The sequence below is a fragment of the Hoplias malabaricus genome, chromosome 11, assembly GCF_029633855.1.
Source record: "Hoplias malabaricus isolate fHopMal1 chromosome 11, fHopMal1.hap1, whole genome shotgun sequence".
Classification (NCBI taxonomy): domain Eukaryota; kingdom Metazoa; phylum Chordata; class Actinopteri; order Characiformes; family Erythrinidae; genus Hoplias; species Hoplias malabaricus.
Window position 1 is genome coordinate 24,978,136 of NC_089810.1, and position 19,923 is coordinate 24,998,058.

Consider the following 19,923-nt stretch of genomic DNA (forward strand, 5'->3'; position numbering starts at 1 on the left):
TTATTTGTGACAGCTCACAGAAATATCACCACCACTTCTCATGACGTCTTGATCACCAGATGTGATCTCTCCCAATTCAACAGAGAGATAGGACTCACGTTCCTTTATCATAAGATCTGGACTTCCCTCAGACCTGCTGATATTGTCTTTACAGAGGGAAGCAGGATGGCTGCTTGCTCCTGAAAGGTTGGTCATCTCTGTTTCATCATGAGAGAATCGCCCTGAGTCTCCAGTCTCATGGCTCCTTTCGCTTGAGTGGGAGCCCTCAGTGTCACCCCCTGATGGACTCAGCAGTGCATGAAGCGAGGTAGGCTGTTGCAGAGTAGATTCGCCTGGAGACTCATCTGAGTAATGCAGCAGTGTAGTGCCTGGCTGATACATGGAACAGGAGCCAGGGACCTTCTTCACCTGCTGGGACTGAATACAAAAGGGAGACTTTATTAAAGCCTCAAACCCACAACATAATTCAGTTTTATAATCTTGTACTGTGATAGTAGCAACGAGTCAATACTAAAAATTCAGATTGAGTTCCCAAGCTAGTTTGACATTATAGCCCAACATATAAGTTTATTATGTGCTGACATTACTGAAATAGTTCAATTAAAAATATTACATACCTCCAGCACTTCTGGCTGGAAAAACACATTTTTTATATAATTTGCAAATATTATATATATATAATATTACATACCTCCAGCACTCCATATATATATATATATATATATATATATATATGTATATAATATTTGCAAATTTTTTTTTTTTTTCAGCCAGAACTTAATCCATAATTTTCACTTGGCTTTCACTTTTTCAATGCTTTTCTGAACATATAATAGCACCAACAACGCAGCCAGGTTCATGTTGAATTGTGTCCATGTTTAAATGCACAAGCAAGATACTGATTCAAGTGAGATTTGGGGTGTGGGAGATTTCATGTATGCATTGTAGGAAACTTAGCTTTAAGTTCTGTAGTATGTGTGCTTAGCAATGATGTATATATCTGTGGATGTTTAGTGTGAAAATATGCTTTGATTTTCAAATCTGACAAATCTTCTAATGTGTGCCAGGCTTTAATCCATTTCAGAGGTGGCAAGAAGGCAAGCAACGTAACCCAGGTATCTCTATCCCTCACAACATCCACCAACTCCTCCTGGCGGATCCCCCGTCTCTCCCAGGCCAGCCGAGATATATAGTCTCTCCAGGAATCCTCGGGTCTATCTTGTGGTCTGCCATTAGTTGGCCATGCCTGGTATCCCTCCAGCTTCCAGAGGGCATCCTAATGATATGACCGAACCAACTCAGCTAACACCTCAACATGAAGGAGGATCAACTCCAAGCTCCTGGACTACAGTGGGCCCAGCAACTTGCCAGACAACTTCAACATCCTTTATGATACGCTGTATGTGGGAAGTTAGGAAGAAAGGAATTTTACATTTGTGCCATACCTTCTTTTTCTTCGTAAATAAATTCCATTTTTGTTCCTTCTTCCTCTCAGCTGTGAGTCTGACAGGGCCATAACTATTTATGATTAAATCCGTCCCACCCTGAGAATTAAAGACAATTTTTTCAGCACTTCTCTCCTGAAACAACATTGTATTATGAACAGATTGTACTGACTGTGTTTACCTTTGCATCAATAAAGTGTTCTCTCATCATGGGCACCATTACATCAGCACTCTCAGCTTGATTTTCATTGTCTCGGAGAACAGAAGTGGGCAGGGCCTGCATTCTTCCCTGTCTGATGTCTTTGCTGGTGCATGATTTCCTATGTGACGTGTACATGTCAATCATTGAATCACCAAGTTATCTTCACTGAATCAATTCCATAAGTTGAATCACTGAATTAATCTTTAATTTCACAGACAAATGACTCATTAATTAATAAAAAGGTGAGCACCTACCTGGACTTCCCTCGGCACATCAGGATGAAAACACAGATTATGATGCAGGAGAATGCAATACACACGCCTACAATGATACCCGTCACAGATCGCTGGTCCAGATGATAAAAGCCATCTAAAAACACTGCATTCACGCACGCACACACACACACACACACACACACACACACACACACACACACACACACACACACAGACAGACACATTAGGCACATTCTGCAGCAACAATAACATGGCGACAAACACATCCAATCAAAAGGAGGCCAGCACGCCTTTAAAAACTGTTGTATTCACAAAGACTACAAACTTTTCCTTCATAAAAACTGAAAAAAAAAGCATAGAAAAGGCCATTGGGAATGCCTTGCAGGTTTTTGTACACACCAGTGGCTTGGGCAGAGTTGTGAGTGCGAGAGGTGTGTCCAGAGGAGTAGCCACCTGCACTAACAGTGAGTTCTACAGCAGGTGAGAAAGGCCCATCTCCCATCTGATTGGATGCAGACACTTTCACCAAATACACATTGCCAGGCTTTAGGTTCTCTAGAAGAGCCATTGTGATGCTCCCTGCACAAAAGAAAATTAAATCAATAAGTAAATTGACAATCAAATTGTGAAATACATTGCTATATTTTCCCTGAGCATTCCCATCACTTCATTATTTAAATCTCACAAACAAAAGATCACTGAAATAGAAGACAAAAAACTTCAAAGACTTCAAAACCATACCAGATAATGTTCTATCAAGAATCAGTGAATAGTTCATATAATTACACTTTTAGAGAATTTCCCTCACATATAGCTTAGCTCGTGTAGAAACAGATGTAAGTAAACCTGCCCAATATTGTTACGGCAGTTCTGGCCTATTCATGCTCTAATAAATCATGACATTTTTAGCCCTTAAAATCAGTGAATTTGCACACTTAAGCTCTGCAGAATTTGCTGAGGTCCAAAGCTGTGGACCGTGATTTATAATAGAAGTCTATTGAATGTGCCTGTTTAGCAGTAGTCATAATGAGCTGTGAAAAAAAAGCTCCTTAAACCACATTCTCTTTATCGAAGGTGGCACATTTTAAAAAGATTAGTGTGTTTTACTTCAACAGCAAAACACAAATGTCTTACACAGATGGATTTCATGCATACACGCCCTATAAGGAAGCTGTATATTATAAATTACAAACACAATACGGGCTGCCTGCCCTCACAAACATACACATATACACACACTTCTCACCCTCTCTCTGCAGGATCTGCCACTCTCCAGCGACCCACGCTTTGCGCGAAGCATACAAGATGGTGTAACGAGTCACGGCGACATTGGGCTCATTAGGAGGTTTCCATGACACCAGTGCCGTGTCTCCTTCAATCAGGGTCACTTTAACTGCTGCTGGAGGCAGAGACGGAACTGGGAAACACAACACAGGGCCCCATCAGCATCAGCCAAAAACATAACAACCCTCACAGCTACCATTCAAAATCCTTTAGGTGGAATTAGTCTCAACAAGCTCAGCATGCACAACAGAATAACCAAAGATGATCACAACAAAACTCTTAACTCAAAAACTGTTTTTGTGGGTGGGAACTATTCATGCTAAGTTTTCATGCCAGGTTCTGAAACCCAGCAGCCTGTAATAAATATACAACAACAAAACAGATTACATTCATTACTGTACTATTATATCTGGGCAATAAATTTGAACGGCTTTGAATAGCTGCATAAATAAATAAATGGTAACATGAAAACACTGATAACACTTATATGACCAACAAAATATGAATGTGAATAAACATTGCAGAGTTACTGCTACTAATAATCATTACTGTTTAGTTCTCACCATCTGGCAGAGTGCTCTGATACACCACAGGGCTCCAGGGGCTGGTGAGCTGGTCCACATGCAAACGCACAGCAAACTCATAGCGGGTGTTGGGCTCCAGATTCTTCACAAGCAAACTCTGATCCCCCCTGCAACAAAAAGAGCAAAATATGGAGAGGGCTTGAAGTGAACGGGCTGAGTTTCATACACCATCCCTTGTATATGTCTTCATTTTTGTTTCTAGAGAAATTCCAATTCTAGTCCTCCTTGGTTTCATTTGTGATATTAAATGGTGTCCTACCTTTGGTAGTATTCAGTAGTACTCAGATGTCAGCAATACTTACGTCTGTAGGTACACCACCAGTGATGCATTCTGGAGGCCGACTGGGTTACATCGGACCGTGTAGTTGATCGTTTGTCCACCGGTAAAAGCAGGTCGAGCCCAGTGCAAAAAGACGGAGGAAGAACTGTTTGTCCTAGCATAAACGTGGTGAGGAGGTGGTGGTGGCGGCACCAAACGATCACGTACCGCTTAAACACAAATACATACACATGTACATTATATCAGAAAAAATAAGTAAACAAGAAAAAAATATATACTATAAATAAAGAAGCATACAAGATCTCATGTGAGTAAGGCACTAAACAATTCAAGCTGTTTAATTCTATTGCAGTGTGATAATGCCATATGCTTTTATTGTCTATAAATAGATGTGTACAATGTACATCTTAAAGTGAAACATTTAGACTAATGTAAGTTTCTACTTAAGAGACTTTTTTGTATTCAATAGTATTATATTAATAGTGGTTTTCTTAACACAGTGTTTCTTACAGACACATCCGGGAGTGCTGATGGTCCGGTCGGCCTGATAGCCTTCACCAATAAAGTTGAAGGCCAGGAGCTTGACATGGTATTTCTTCCTTGGATCTGAATTAGATAAAGAAAGAATTTACATGTTGCCAAAGGAAAGGCCAGCATTATGTAATGTTATCACAATAAATGTAATATATCACAATAAATCATAAATACAGGTATGATACTGTTTCCTGAATTCATCACAGAGAGGCTCAGTATTTATACACTGGTCAGTTGCACACCTCATAAATAAGTGATTGAGACCAATAGGATAAAGCTTATGAATGAGTATCAGTTGCTATATCACCACATTAAATAGATCAAGGAACAGATCATGACTCAGATCAACTGCATCATTTCATAACTATATAAACAAATATATAAATGATATATACAACTATATAAATTGCATGTTTCCCATGTTCTTTTGAAAGGTCTGGTTACATCTTAACAAACTCAAGTATCACAATCATGAGTGAGGAGAGGCAGCAGACCTGACAGTGTCCTCCTCCCTCCCAAAAAGCAAAAGAAAAGCATATATTCCGCTATTCATAAATCTACTATGTATTCCACACACACTTTATCATCCCTCCTGCTAACACACACATACACATGAAACACACACACACACGTGAGCTCAAATCATACACACACCCCACATGGTCACTGGTCATTCTGCTTTCATGAAGTGGTCACAGAGGTTAAATAAATGAACAAAAGATAATGGGAACCAGTGAGAAAGAGAAAGACAGAAGGATAGACAGACTGAGAGAGGTCAGTAACATGGCCAAAATCAGGACCTCAGAAAAGGGAACAAAGGCCATTTCACATATGCTGATTTAATAATTACTAAAGTGGTCAGTCCTTGATTAGTAAGATGCCAAATACCTAGAAAATTAAAGGCTGCAAACAGACAAATTACTCATTCATATTTGAAAAGAAAAGATTATTAAATATAATTTCTTGCATTTCTCTTGTTCTATATGTCAGTAAATATCTGAAAATAATACAGATTTATTTTGGCAGTGCCAACATAAACCTAATGGAAATAAAAAACATTAATTTAACTTTTCGGAACTGTAAGTTAATGTAACATAAATCTAAAATAGTTTGGACTATTTATGTTGATGCTTTCATTCTCATTTTGATACATACACAGATGACAAAAGGCTGGAATTCACAGCAGGAAAAGAAGTGAAAGTGAATAATTTCTGTAGTAATATATAATTTACTGTTAATATGACTCATGAAAAAAGGCTGGTATCGGGTGTAGTAATCATATATATTTCAACCTGGTGTATCAGAACAGCAGGATAATGTCCAAAACCAACAGCATGACTATATGCTGTTTAATTTCACTAGCCACACCCAGGCCTGGTTACTGCCATACCTGTTCTCAATCAAGAAATTACTTAAATAGGACCTGCCTGACAAAGCGAAGTAGAGCAAAAAAACCTTAGAAGCTAGACATCATGCCAAGATCCAAAGAAATTCAGGAACAAATGAGAAAGAAAGTAATTGAGATCTATCAGTCTGGAAAACGTTATGAAGCCATTTCTAAAGTTTTGGGACTCCAGCAAACCACAGTGAGAGCCATTATCTACAAATGGCGAAAAACGTGGAACAGTGATGAACCTTCCCAACCAAAATTACCCAAAGAGTGCAGCGATGACTCATCTAAGAGGTCACAAAAGACCCCACAACAACATCCAAAGAACTGCAGGCCTCACTTGCCTCAGTTATGGTCAGCGTTCATGACTCCACCATAAGAAAGAGACTAGGCCTGAGAAAATGGCCTGAATGGCAGAGTGCCAAGACGAAAATCACTGCTAACCAAAAAGAATTAAGGCTAGTGTCAATTTTGACAGAAAACATCTTGATGATCCCCAAGACTTTTGGGAAATACTCGGTGGACTGACAAGACAAAAGAAGGCGTTTCCCATTACATCTGGCGTAAAAGTAGCACCGCATTTCAAAAAAAGAACATCATACCTACAGTATAATATGGTGGTGGTAGCATGACGGTCTGGGTTGTTTTGCTGCTTCAGGACCTGGAAGACTTGCTGTGATAAATGGAACCATGAATTACGCTGTCTACCAAAAAATCCTGAAGGAGAATGTCTGGCCATCTGTTCGTGACCTAAAGCTGAAATGAACTTGGGTTCTGCAGCAGGACAATGATCCAAAACACACCAGCAAGTCCACCTCTGAATGGCTGAAGAAAAACAAAATAAAGACTTTGGAGTGGCCTAGTCAAAGTCCTGACCTGAATCCTACTGAGATGCTGTGGCATGACCTTAAAAAGGCAGTTCATGCTCGAAAACCCTCCAATGGCTGAATTACAATAATTCTGCAAAGATGAGTGGGCCAAAATTCCTCCACAGTGCTGTGAAAGACTCATTGCAAGTTACAGCAAACCGCTTCATTCCAGTTGTTACTGCTAAGGGTGGCCCAACCAGTTATTAGGTTTAGGGGCCAAACACTTTTTCACACAGGGCCATGTAGGTTTGGATTTTTTTCCTCCCTTAATAATAAAAACCTTCATTTAAAAACAGCATTTTGTGTTTACTTGTGTTGTCTTTGACTAATATTTAAATTTGTTTGATGATCTAAAACATTTAAGAGTGACAAACATGCAAAAAAAATCAAAATCATGAAGGGGGAAAACACTTTTTAACACCAGTGTATATGCATACATACATCCAGAAACACAGATAAGTTCACAAATATACATCACTTCTGCATATCACACATCCCAACTTCTTACAGCAGCGCTGCATTGCAATGACAGGTGGTTAAACATTTCACGGCACTGATACTCCAGAAATGTTTCTCCTTGATGGTGAGCAAGGAGCCAAATGTATCCCTAACCTCTAATGGGAAGTTAATGTAATTAAGATTTTATTCCAAGAAAGTGAAAAGTGAAAGTAAACTGTGCATGCAATGCTGGCACCTGCTGCAACACACTCCCTGTATTACATTCCATTAATAGAAGCATTTGTTTATATTACTCTGTACTGGCCTTATTTTATAAGGAGCCGTATGTATAAAAAGCTTAACCAAAATGTTTGTTTTATATGTGAATGTTGGCTTTTATGTCTTCCAAAACTACTTCTATATTAAAGACTTAATATTGCACAGATAATATTGTCAGTTGATAGCCAGTTTACAGATCTGCACACAACAGTGTCTGCTCCTGTAGACATTGTTGCAGATTGAATGATCAGTTTCCTGCTTATAGTCATTTAATTAAACAAGTTGTTGGGGGAGGGGGGTTTGCAAAAGTATTTCAGCTCAGAATGTGGTTAGACTGTGAAAAACGCTTAAGAATCCCAGCTCTAAAGAATTTTCTACCAGCTGTGTGCAGTATTCACACTGACCAATAGATGGAGTACATGCTGAGTGTTGCAATAAGTGAACATCTCTGGCATGAACTCATTACATACACCTTCTACATGCTCTGCAGTTGGATCTGGCTTATTTATCAAATTTTAATTACTGTTGACCAATAAAACTCACAGACAAAACTCAATAAAAGTCATCCAACATTAGTACCTGATTTTGCTCATTTCTTAGAAAAAACTTTGTAAACAGCTGCTTACAAATGTTTGGCCATTTTTTGTATACTGTCTCTAATAAATTAATAAGGTAAAAACTAAAATATGACATGATTTAATCAGTAATTACAATGAATAGAAAAGATACAGATTGTAAAAATCACCTCTAGTGAAAATAATTTACCTTGTTAACATGTCCATGTGATGGTGTTTATACACAGACGCATTATTATTAAAATAAAGTTGGCTAAGTATTTCCACTTTAATACTGCAATGTTCAAAGAATCAAACAGGACGTTCAGACAGCCAGGGTTTCTTACATCACAAACATAACGAACAACCCCGTCCATTTGTGAGATGGGGCCTTCTAGCAAAACTCAAACTGCACAGGAACACAGGAAATAAATTATATGTAATTCTAATGGGCAGAGATTACCTTTATAAGTTTACAGGTATACATCTTCATACAATACCTATGGCATACTTATGGCAAAGATTCACTGACAAAGTATAAAGTGACCTTAACATGGTGGATTAGAATATTTGTTTAGTCACAGTAGATACATTTGTTTAAAACGTTTATGTGTTTTGGACCCAATGATAGGAAGTCTGGATTAAAAGGGGTGTGGCCTCTGAATTCTGAGGAAATTCGGTAGAGCCCAACAAAGGTCAAAGTTGGAGCTCAGATAAAACTCCTACAGAATCTGCGGTCAGGGGTCAGGAACACGAGCTGGGCTTCTGCCTTCACTAGCCCTCACAGAAAGAGTGGGGGAGGGAGAGAATAGAGGGATGTCCTCTCTCAACCTGCACTCCTTTTGTGACTTTAAGGCATTACTCAAAAGTCCCACCTCCTTCTAGATTGCAGTATGACAGAGTGTTATTCATTTAATAGCTCTGGATGTAAATGCAGTGTTTTCATGTTTCAGGTTTTTAATAAATATTTTGTCTGTAACTATATAAGAGCTCTTGTATTTTATTTTTTCCCTCAGTTCCACTAATGATGCATGTATTTCCATGGCCAATTTCCAGCCTGTCTTTAAACCTTAGAATTAATTAATTAATTTGTCATATTTGGTGGGTTCAGAGTATACACAGGTGGGTCTATATGACCTTTAGTTTAATTAAGACCATCTTTGCTTAGATTTTTTAATCTCAGCTGCAAAAATACTGCTTTGGTTTGACTGGGAGCAACTTTGTTTCTTGTTGTTATTAAATTATTTAGAGAATGAAAGAGTAAGCTGTCCCTACACATTATTCATTATAATCATTAAGATTTCTAGTAATACCACATTGCTCACAAGCAAAAGGCCTATCCCTATCCCCAGTACAAAATTGCCTGGAGTCAATATATCACACACTGTGACAGGGAATGAGAGGTGTTTGTATGTGTGGGTGTTGTGGGGGAGACTGAAGCAGAGCTGACATCTGGGCTGTAACCTCTGACATAGAATGGACAAGCCAAATCCTGTGTTAAAACGTATGTGTGACAGAGGGAAAATGAACAAACATTCCTGATAAACTGACACTGCAAAACACTGAATAGTCATGTGGCACGTGTTTGTGCATGGAAATGCCTTCATCATGGAGATGATCCCCTTATTGTAGCACTGGACACACATATCTGTCCAAATGCAGGACTTCCATGTAAATACAAACTCACAAACATACATATATTAATTCTTATATTTGGTCTGAATTGATCACATTTGGGACAAACTAAATCCATAAGGGATGGATGGCTTTTCACTCATCTTCGGTACACATGCATCCCACGGTAATCCTTTGGATTAGGCAAAAACAACCCAACCAGGCCATTTGCCAAACTATATATCTTACAGACAGGTACAGTTCACAGAGAATAAATTCTACAAAGTCTTAATTATCCATCCCACCTCTGTGCTAACAGTAAAATAAAATACAGCTGTCACTGTTTCAAAACTACTGTACAGCCTACACATGCTCAGCCTACACATACACACACACACACACACACACACACACAAACATATGCATGCACGCACACATGCGCATACACACAAACACAAACTCAAAACATACTCCATGTCTCAGATGTCCTTCCCTCACATAGTTGTCGATCATACATCAGAAAGAAACATACCATAGAGACAACAGGGGCAAGAAAGAATGAGAAAGAAAGGAATTCACTTTTGGCAACATAGTGTTAACGATTACTCATTAACGAACAAATAAATAATAATATGACCAATATCATCAGAAAAAATGTTTGAATAAAATATTTTCAGAAATAAACTGTGAACAACATAACATTCTGAAGAAATGTATATTTCAACCCATTTTAAAGACTTCAATATATTTAAAAGTCATGTTGTTATATTTAAGTTCACATCACTATATTAAACTAATGTTATTAATAGAAGTTCTAATCAATGAATTTCAATGTTATTCAAATTTATGAGAACCACAACAGAGCCTCAAGTTTTATTGTGTTTTAAAATTATATACATTTGTGTTATATGATGTATGAGTATTTGTAATACAATCATAAAATTAATTAATTCAGTAATTCTAATAAAACTTGATTCATTCTTATGCTGTGTTACTCTCCCTCCCTACACAGTGTTAACTGACCTCAGCAAATTAAGAGGCTCCATTTATCACCCCAAAACTACGCTTTAAGCCCTGCTCAATCAGAACACTGTGCATCATAATTCACGCTGTGTCATTCGAATGTCAGTAAGAAAAGGATCAATACATAGAAGCCCTCTCCACTCACTGCCTATTTAAGAGGTCAAAGAGGATTAGTGAATTACAGTTAAAACTCTGTATTATAGCTGACCTAAACTGATGGGAACAAACAGCTTTAATTAAAAGGGGCCAATATCATGAGCATTACCACTCTGTAAGCGTACAGCAACTGATACAGTAATTGTTCAGTGAAGTGGTAATAAAATGATAGAGAAAAAGAAAAAGAAAGGACAGACGGGAAAGGAAAAGACAAAATGGTAGAGTATGAAAGAGAGACAAAGAGAAAACGTACTAAGAGTTATCAAGACCCCTTTGAAATATATCATAAAACAGCATATTTTACTGACCACTTTTTAAATAAGATTCACCAGTTCATGCTTAATTTAAAGAATTTTACCTGCACTCTACATCACTTATATATAAATAAAATAATACATAAGCACAATAATTCCCGGAATGATTTTATATTTTGTATGACCAGATCTGAATGAATAAACAAAACCAATCTCAGGCCAGTGTGAATGAAGAAACTGACCGACACCATAAATACATCACTGTCCATCTTACAGGGAAGTCTCTACACACATTGACAGCAGATATGTCACCTTTTGGCCTGGCCAAATCTGTTTGGATATTTTACACTGCTGACAGGACTGAAGTAGAAAGCAGTGTGTGACCGTCAACTTTACGTATGAAGTAACCTGTGAGCTCAGAAGAGCATGTAAAGCAGTATGGGGGGGGAAACAGTTGTACTGGAAAAATTTTGATAGGTTCTGAATCAAGTTTAATATAGATTCAAACATTGAAAACCAGTGACATGGTGAATAAAGTTATCAAAAGTGTAGCATGTAGCAAAATTTGAACCTTAGTATATGCTAAAGGAAGACCATGTAACATTTCTACTTTAAAATTACAGCTTCTAAATGATTGTGATATTCCATTGAGCTGTAACAGAGAAAACAGAGCCTCTGTGGCTGCTACACTGGGTCCAATACTGGTTTACTGGACTAAGCAACTTCTGAATCACAGGGGTCAAGAAATGCATAATGCTATACAGCATAAATTTCACAGGTGTTTACATTGCTACAAGAAGAGAGAGACAGGGAGAATGTGTGTTAGTAGAAGCCCTGAGAGACGGTTGTTTGTATGTGAGTGAGAGAGAGAGACAGAAAATTCGCCCACAATTCCAAAGCTTCTCTAACAAAGCACACATACACACATGCACACACACACACACACTCCTACACAGGTACATACGCACTCACCTAACCACACATGCACACACACCAACACACACCCACACGAAATGTTTTTTGCCTTGTTCACATATTCATTTAAATTCATTCAAAGTTAAATTCTAATTATTACACATTAATGTGTAACATGTTCCTTGATTCTTACTGTTTTTTTAGACTGCTGTTTTATCAATATTATCATTATTTTATTTTATTTTTATATATAATCAATGTTCTTGTATTTATGCTTCGGCAATAATGTATCTGAATATGATTATGCCAATAAAGCATACTGAATTGAAGAATTGAATTGAGAGAGAAAGAGACAGACAGACAGAGAGAGAGAGAGAGAGAGAGAGAGAGAGAGAGAGAGAGAGAGAGAGAGAGATGGGTGTGTGTGAGACTTGATTTCACAACAGTACTGTAAGCATGAAGGGGGAGCTCTTACATAGTTTCTTCCATAGTATTACTTTAAAGGGAAATTTCTGCAAAATTCAGTCACAGAAACTTGATGAGTAATGGTCACTTTCCATAGAATGTTGTGGTTTATATCAAAGACTTAAAGATTTAACTGTGTAAAGTTTTGGAAAGGAAAGTTCCTGAAAGCTGACTGCATATTGTTTATGTCTATCTGCATGGGGATGTGTACAGCTGTCTCTCTGGTCATTAAAACTCTCAGGACAATCGTCAGAGACTCAGCACAGCCAGCAGCTTTGAAGAGAAAATCCCCCACCAGCAAAAGCTCACAGCAACCATAAAACCCACCGTAAATCTCTCACACAACAACACTCTTTCTCTCTCCCCTTCTTCCCTCCTCCCTTATTTCTATTCTGCCGCATCTCTCTACCCTCCCTACAAAGACACCCATATATCTCCCCTCCCACTCCTGACATTTTCTCCAAACTCACATTACCTCCCGAGAGATCCTTGCTGGGGGAACATTTTCAGCCAGATCTCTAACAGCACATTAAGAGTGTTCTCTTACTGTCCTGCTTACATTCGGATTTAACTATTTTAAAATAACAAGATACCATTCACACTTAAACTACATCTGATATGTACAATCTTGTGTTTTACTAGTAGAGCCCAACATATTAATTAACATATATGTTGGATAATACTGACTTAATTTACTGCTACTGATAAACCACCGGTGTTTAATGTCATTTTTTATATTACACAGTTTCTATTTCACGATTTATTCTACAATTACATGGCATTTATATTACTTAATGATATATATACTGTGTATTTCTGGTGTTTATTATAATCAACAATAAAGTTGTATGTAAAATTGTATATTCAAAAGACAAAAATCTTATCAGTGCTATAAAACTGATCACTGTCCATGTAATATTATCATATTAGAATTTATTCACAAACATTTAAACTTACATGATTCCAAACTGATCTGAAAGTCAGCTGCTGGCCAGCTGTCTGACCTCTCTCTAGCCACAGATGGCCACTGCTTCAGCAAAGCATTATGGGATGGTCTGACCTTATGGCTGATCATGGAAGAGACCAAGCGCACAGCAAACACTAAGATATCCCCATCCCTATTCTCCGGTCACCGCAAAGGCTCATGGGAAGGCCAAAGGGCTGACCAGCATTTAGGTCCAGAGGTCAGATGTCAGGCAGGTCACTATGAGAGGTCAGTTAAGAGGGAGGAGACAGTGGACATTGGGGTTTTTGGGGAAGAGGAGCCATGTTGAGCTTGGAAAAGAGCCCTTCTATCAATCAACGAACAGCTTCACTGTCAACAGAGCCAATACCTACTCACATCCCCCTCACAGGCATTGTCCTCTCCCAGCCAATAGAAACTGCCTTTGTGATCATTAAAAAATCTTGGCTCTAGCTGGTTTGCTCTGAATTCTACCATAAAGTGAATTTGGTTTAGTTTAGTAATATTTGTAATATATCCTCATGTATTTTGTATATATAAAAAATTTGAAATAAAAGGAAATGTTGAACTTTTTGTCATAAATTACTTATGATGTGGGTAGAAATAAATCCCATTCACTTCAGGATGTCTAATATTATGAATGAATTTCATATCATAAATCTAAATATATTTAATGCAGAGAACACTTAAAATAAATAAATGTAAATGTGTATCAAAACACTACTATCAAATACAATTTTCACCAACTATCTTTCCAACACTATCCATTTATTCATCAATCCAGCTGTCTTTCAATCTATCACTGAACAACAAACTACTTCATAAACCTTCAGGTCAATCACTGACATCAGAACAAAGCCTGACAGACAGGTCAACATACTGAGCAGCTCTGTTTAAAATGGTCTGAATTTGAACCCCTCAACTTACAGAGCAAATATCGCTTCATTATTCACTCATCAGAAATTGACTTCAATTCCTGTTACAGATGTAGGGTAATGTAGCATAATGAAGTTTGACTAAGGACCTCTGTTGGTATGGTGTGGCACATGAGCTGGGATCTGAACACCAGCTTGCTGTGCAAATTGCACTGGTATTTCTCACTACAATATAAAAATGTATCCACTCACCCAGGCCTCCAATGGTGTACTGTTTGAGGTGGGGTGGCAGCTGGATAGGGGCACTTTCTGGCTGGCTCTCCTCACGATAAAAGAGCCGGTATCCCTGCAGTCCAGCCACTGAGCTGCCCACAATCAGACGCCAGCGCACTATTAAAGTTGTACAGTTCAAAGGCTCCAGCTGCAGCTCTGGTGCCAGTGGAACTGCCATTGTATAAAAACACAGGAAGAAAGAGAGGGAGCTGATAAGATACAGTAGTATTTATCTCAGTATTGTTAACATGATTAATTGATCATATTAATATACAGTAGGATAATTTGATAGGAGTGACTAAATTAATGCATATTTCAAGTTCTCTTTTTGGTTGGTGTTACATATACATATTTGTACATATACTTTACATCCACTGTAGTAGGACCATACTTTACATACTTTACTTTACATACTTTCATACTTTCTAGCCCTTTTTCAACCTTTTTTTTAAACAGACAAGACCACACAGGACCACCACAGAGCAGGTATAAGTTTAGTATTGTATCATACTCAAAACCTCTGTGACATTGGTGTCGGGGAGTGTTGGGCTGTTACAAGTGGATCAGACACAAGTCATTTTTTGGTTAATACGGTTTTATCCTGTTTGACAAGTGTCTGATTATACAACTGCATACTGGTTTATTTTCACTTTTTATATGTTTACTTGGTACTAAACGTACAGCTATGTTTAATAGTTTAATAGTGGTACAACAGCACTAACAAGGCTTTTAATTAGTACTATACACTCATAAATAAGTACAATAACATTAAATCCAAATTGGATTTGTTTGCCTAGTCAGTTCTTTCCTGTACATTTCAAGGGAAATGTCTAACATTTCATTTGATGAGCATTTGGTTTGTGGGTCACTTTATGGAGATGCTAAACTTTAGTGCCCCATTCATAAAAGGCTTTTGACTGATGACACATTCAGAGGCCTCCTTACGCTTGTGCTCTTGAACATAATCACTATTATATCCTGATCTGACACCAGTTCAGCCTTGTCTCTTATAAAGACTATTATTATTATTTGGTAAAGGGTAACTGGTGCAAGATCAGTGTTAAGCATTTTTTCCAGCAGTAATGCCAGCTGGATTCAGTGGACACGTTTATTATGTTCCTGCGACCTCCTTGGGCCTGAAGCCTCTGGGTTTATTGCCCATGACTGAGGCTTTTCCCATGTGCCCTACAGCCAGGGTCAGAGTGCACTGCAGTAACAAATGCAATGCCTTAACAAGACTGTTATAGCAAGCACTTAACATGCACATAGACAGTGAGAGTGAAAAAAGACAGGGAGAGTGATAAACTGAAAGAAACATCTTAACCCCTGTGTATCTCTATGTGAGCTCACACTTCAATTCCTCTCTCTCACTGATACAGAACTTTATATTAGTTACCAGATAATGCACAGTACGATAGTGTTAAGCCTTAAAGTTTTTTGTATACCCTTATAAATTATAGTATAAACACCATTCACAGTTATATGTAAAGTATTGATGTATCAGAATATTTCAAGAAAATGACTTTAAAACTTGTCTAAAGGAATAATGCACCTTGTGTTTAAAAAGTTAAATAGTAGGAATGCACCATTTTTAATTTTTTGTGCAGATAAGATACAACTGTTAGTTAGTAGCTGATACTGATATTAATAACTGATCATTTTATCTTTTTGTATTTAAAGCATATCCACAATGGACTGAAACCTAACTTTTTTTTATCATAAGTTGTCATATAACAAGACTTTTCTTCAGTATTTGTACATTTCTGTATTTTAAATAAATCTTTCAATAATATTCATATACACTTTTAATAAATCTTTTATGTTTATTATTTTTTGTAGCTCATTTATATTTTTATCAAAGATTTACTGCTGGTCCACATGAATGGTTTCTAGAGGGGTGTTAATTAGTGCAGCACTGGGGTTGGACAGCACAGTGAGGGAGAGAGCGACGTTAAGTGGCTCAGAGCGAGGGAGAGTGAGTGTGTGTGATAAATTTTCATTGTGTTTCAATAATAAATTCAGAACACTGAATGACTCTACATCTCTTTTCATGTTTTTTATATAAAGGCTCCTGCACTTTGGTGATTGAGAGTATTTTCTGTTGTTTTAACCTGCTGTATATGTGTGTGCTATCTATGTGTGCGTGTACTGAGCATCGCTGATATTTCAAATTAGTTTTCACGGTCAAGAATGACAATAAAATCGTAAATAATATCATAGCGACGAAGAACTTTAATCCAAGTGACTGTTCTCTGCAGAAACTGTGAAAATCCTCCACACTGCAGACATAGTTGTGCAGTTATGGGTGGTTACACTTGCATATGCTCAAGCACAAAAAAGGCACCAAGTTATCGGTTGTAATATTGGCTAAACTTTGAATATCGGACCAATAACAATAAGTAAAAAATCGACATATCTGCAAATAATATATCGGCCACGGATATATTGTGCATTACTAATAAATAGTTCTGAATTACAGGCTCTGCATGCCTCACCTTGCCCACTAGAGGCTTTGGGAGTCCTGTGTGAGGTCCAGGCTGATGGCTCACACCAACCCACAGCGGTGGAGGCTGCTATCCGGAGCAGATAAACCGTATCTGGCAGCAGACCTTCCAGCAAGTGTTGGGTTTGGTCTCCCGGCAGTTCCAGCTGATTCATGGGTCCATCTGAGCTGGGTCTGTACCACAGACGATATGCAGAGATATGACCACGGCTCAGTTTCTGAGAAAGGGGCTGCCATGACACCTGAATGTCTGTTGGACTGCGGCTGGTGAGAGATAACTCAGGGGCTCGCACAGGTACTGAGAAACAGAATGGGAAAGAGAAGAGAGAGAGAGATTAGATTAAGAAATCGTACGGTAATCTAATGGGTGCTTGAAGATTTTGTCTAGGGAAGCCAAACTACAATGGTTGTTGCTGGCAGAGGGCCACAAAGTAAAGACACAAAAGCAAACAAGGTAAAAGTTTTTAAAATATATTATTGTACTCTATTACTGTCTTCTACAGTACATAAAATATAAATAAAAAAATTTACTTGTGTATTAGTTATGTGTAAAAATATTTTGTATATATTGGTAAATTGGTAAATAAAATGGTAAATAAAAAGGGCTAGAAAGTATGTAAAATAAAAATTGCTAAATAAAATGGAGGGCAAAAACAAATATGCAAACTCAAGGATTATTTTAAAATCTATTGAAAGAGATATTGGATAGCAACATCCAGGACTAGCAAGTTAAATAACACTGAAAATGATTTATTAGTTAAGTGGACAACCCTTCTCAAAGTCACCCTGTCTAATAATTTACCAGAATCCTTTCATCTATCCACCGTGGCCCCCCTTTCCTCTCTCTTTAATCCTTTGTTCATCTTCCCAGAACAGACCACTTGTTCATCCCTTATGAATGCAAGATCATTTACTAAAATCCAACACCTCAGGTGATATGGTTAAGAGTATGATCAACCATTGACTTCCAAGACAGATCCGAAGTGTAGTGTGTTTCTGTCTTTGCATGTTATAGGATACATATATCACACTCACCATCCTCAAGTGTGTGTTGTATGATGTGGTCAGACATGCGGCTTGCACCCATGGGCATATATGCCACAATGTAGAAGGTATAATTCCACGCAGGCTCCAGATCATCTATGATGTAACGGGTGGTGTCATTGCCAATTACAACCTGGTATTCTTCATTATTAAGACCTGTAGATGTCAAAAGCACAGGACTGGTTAAACTATCATGTTAATATCCCAATTCACATCAAGATTATTTAACAGGTATAACCATGGTACAAGCAAGGTGATAATTTCAGTATTAATTGCCAGACGTTTTTTAATTTTGGAATCTATTCCTGGAAAGGGACATCTGTATGGAAATGCGAAATTAAGTATTTCACAATTGTGCACAAACCACTACATTTTTATCTAACCCTAAAAATTAATTTAAAATGTCTGCTTCCTCTGCACAATGCCCCCCTTTCACACAATAATTAGTACATAATTGCTTAATAAGATCCCTTTTAATCTCCTTGATGTTTTTCATTCAGTTCTGTTAGTAATGAACCTGTATGGGTATTCTAAATGGGGCCCACCATACAACAGACATGTCAACTCAATCAAATTGGTCACGCCTCCTTCAACGGACGATTTTATAGTCACGACTAAAGCCAAGCTCCACATGCTGATTTTCTCACACAGCCAATGTGTCTGATAAGGCTTTAATTAGTCCGGACTAGGCAGCTCACACAAAAGAATCCCTTAGAGCCTCACAAGAATTGAATTCACATTTACTGACCAACCAAACAAAATCCTTAAAGACGAAAAGAAAAGGCCTTGTTCTCTACTAGAATTTAACCAAAGTTTAAGAAAAACACAAAGACAGGCAAATGTTTCCTCAAACACCATGTATTTCTAGGGCAGGACTGAACAAAGTAACACAATTTAATTAACTTTTCACTCACTTTTCCATTGCTTCCCATCAATTTTTCTCTTTCTCCCTTCTTTTCACTCTTGCACATTTTCTCACTTCATTATTGCCCAAGCAATTACAGAACAATCCTGGGAGGCTTCCTGTTTCCTCTGTCTAGAGCACCTAAAATGAGCAGTCCTGAGCAAAAGTTCCAATTCTTCAGACCTGTTTTCTTTCTCTTTATTTTCCACTCTCTAGTTGTGTCTGTAAGTGGCGGCAGGTGTTTTCTTTTTCTGACTTTTCTTTCACACGTTAAAGCTGCTTAAAGGAACTCTACAGAAATAATTAGGCTGAAAAGGGGAATATTCTTGTCAAAAAGTGACTTTTCCTGCCTCTTAATTAACAATGATTGTGCCCAGCAGGCTGCAGCTCCTCAATTATGTCAGTGCAGCATTCCCATAGCTGGCCTTTTATTTGATTCATGAAGTCAGGAAGGTTCTTCCAGAGGCAGTTTATTGTAGGCCTATTCCAGACATCAAAAAGAGAGTTAGCAAATAACTGTAGTTTTTAACCCAAATTTGGTTATGGGTTACATCCCTAATTGGTCTTTTAACGCCTTTGAACACCAACTTTATGGTCAAAATAAGGTTCTCTCTCTATGAATTAGTACAACAGCAAAACAGAAAGAACACCACAACACTTAATTTACGCTTTTTTTATGCCTACATGAAAAACCTTTTACTCTTATTTTCATATTTTAACATTACCTAAGTTAATATTTTGTCACAAATCAACTTTTTTGAATAGGAAGGCACAGTTTTGTGTCATGGTATACAGTAATGAGAAACAGAAGATTGATGTTAAGCCTGTAAAGATGCTG

General features: G+C 37.7%; 1 protein-coding gene across 1 annotated transcript in view; it reads right to left on the reverse strand.

Annotated features, from left to right (window-relative positions):
• Positions 1-19,923, reverse strand: part of prtga (protogenin homolog a (Gallus gallus)) — a 43,485-nt gene continuing 23,562 nt past the window's right edge. Inside the window, exons 8-19 of the mRNA XM_066684462.1 lie at positions 18,173-18,337; positions 17,130-17,435; positions 14,614-14,805; positions 4,542-4,637; positions 4,054-4,240; positions 3,731-3,858; positions 3,130-3,300; positions 2,283-2,462; positions 1,902-2,025; positions 1,627-1,765; positions 1,446-1,544; positions 1-408 (exon numbers count right to left, since the gene is read on the reverse strand). Coding sequence (XP_066540559.1) covers positions 1-408; positions 1,446-1,544; positions 1,627-1,765; positions 1,902-2,025; positions 2,283-2,462; positions 3,130-3,300; positions 3,731-3,858; positions 4,054-4,240; positions 4,542-4,637; positions 14,614-14,805; positions 17,130-17,435; positions 18,173-18,337 — 2,195 coding nt within the window. The remainder of the gene's footprint in view (positions 409-1,445; positions 1,545-1,626; positions 1,766-1,901; positions 2,026-2,282; positions 2,463-3,129; positions 3,301-3,730; positions 3,859-4,053; positions 4,241-4,541; positions 4,638-14,613; positions 14,806-17,129; positions 17,436-18,172; positions 18,338-19,923) is intronic.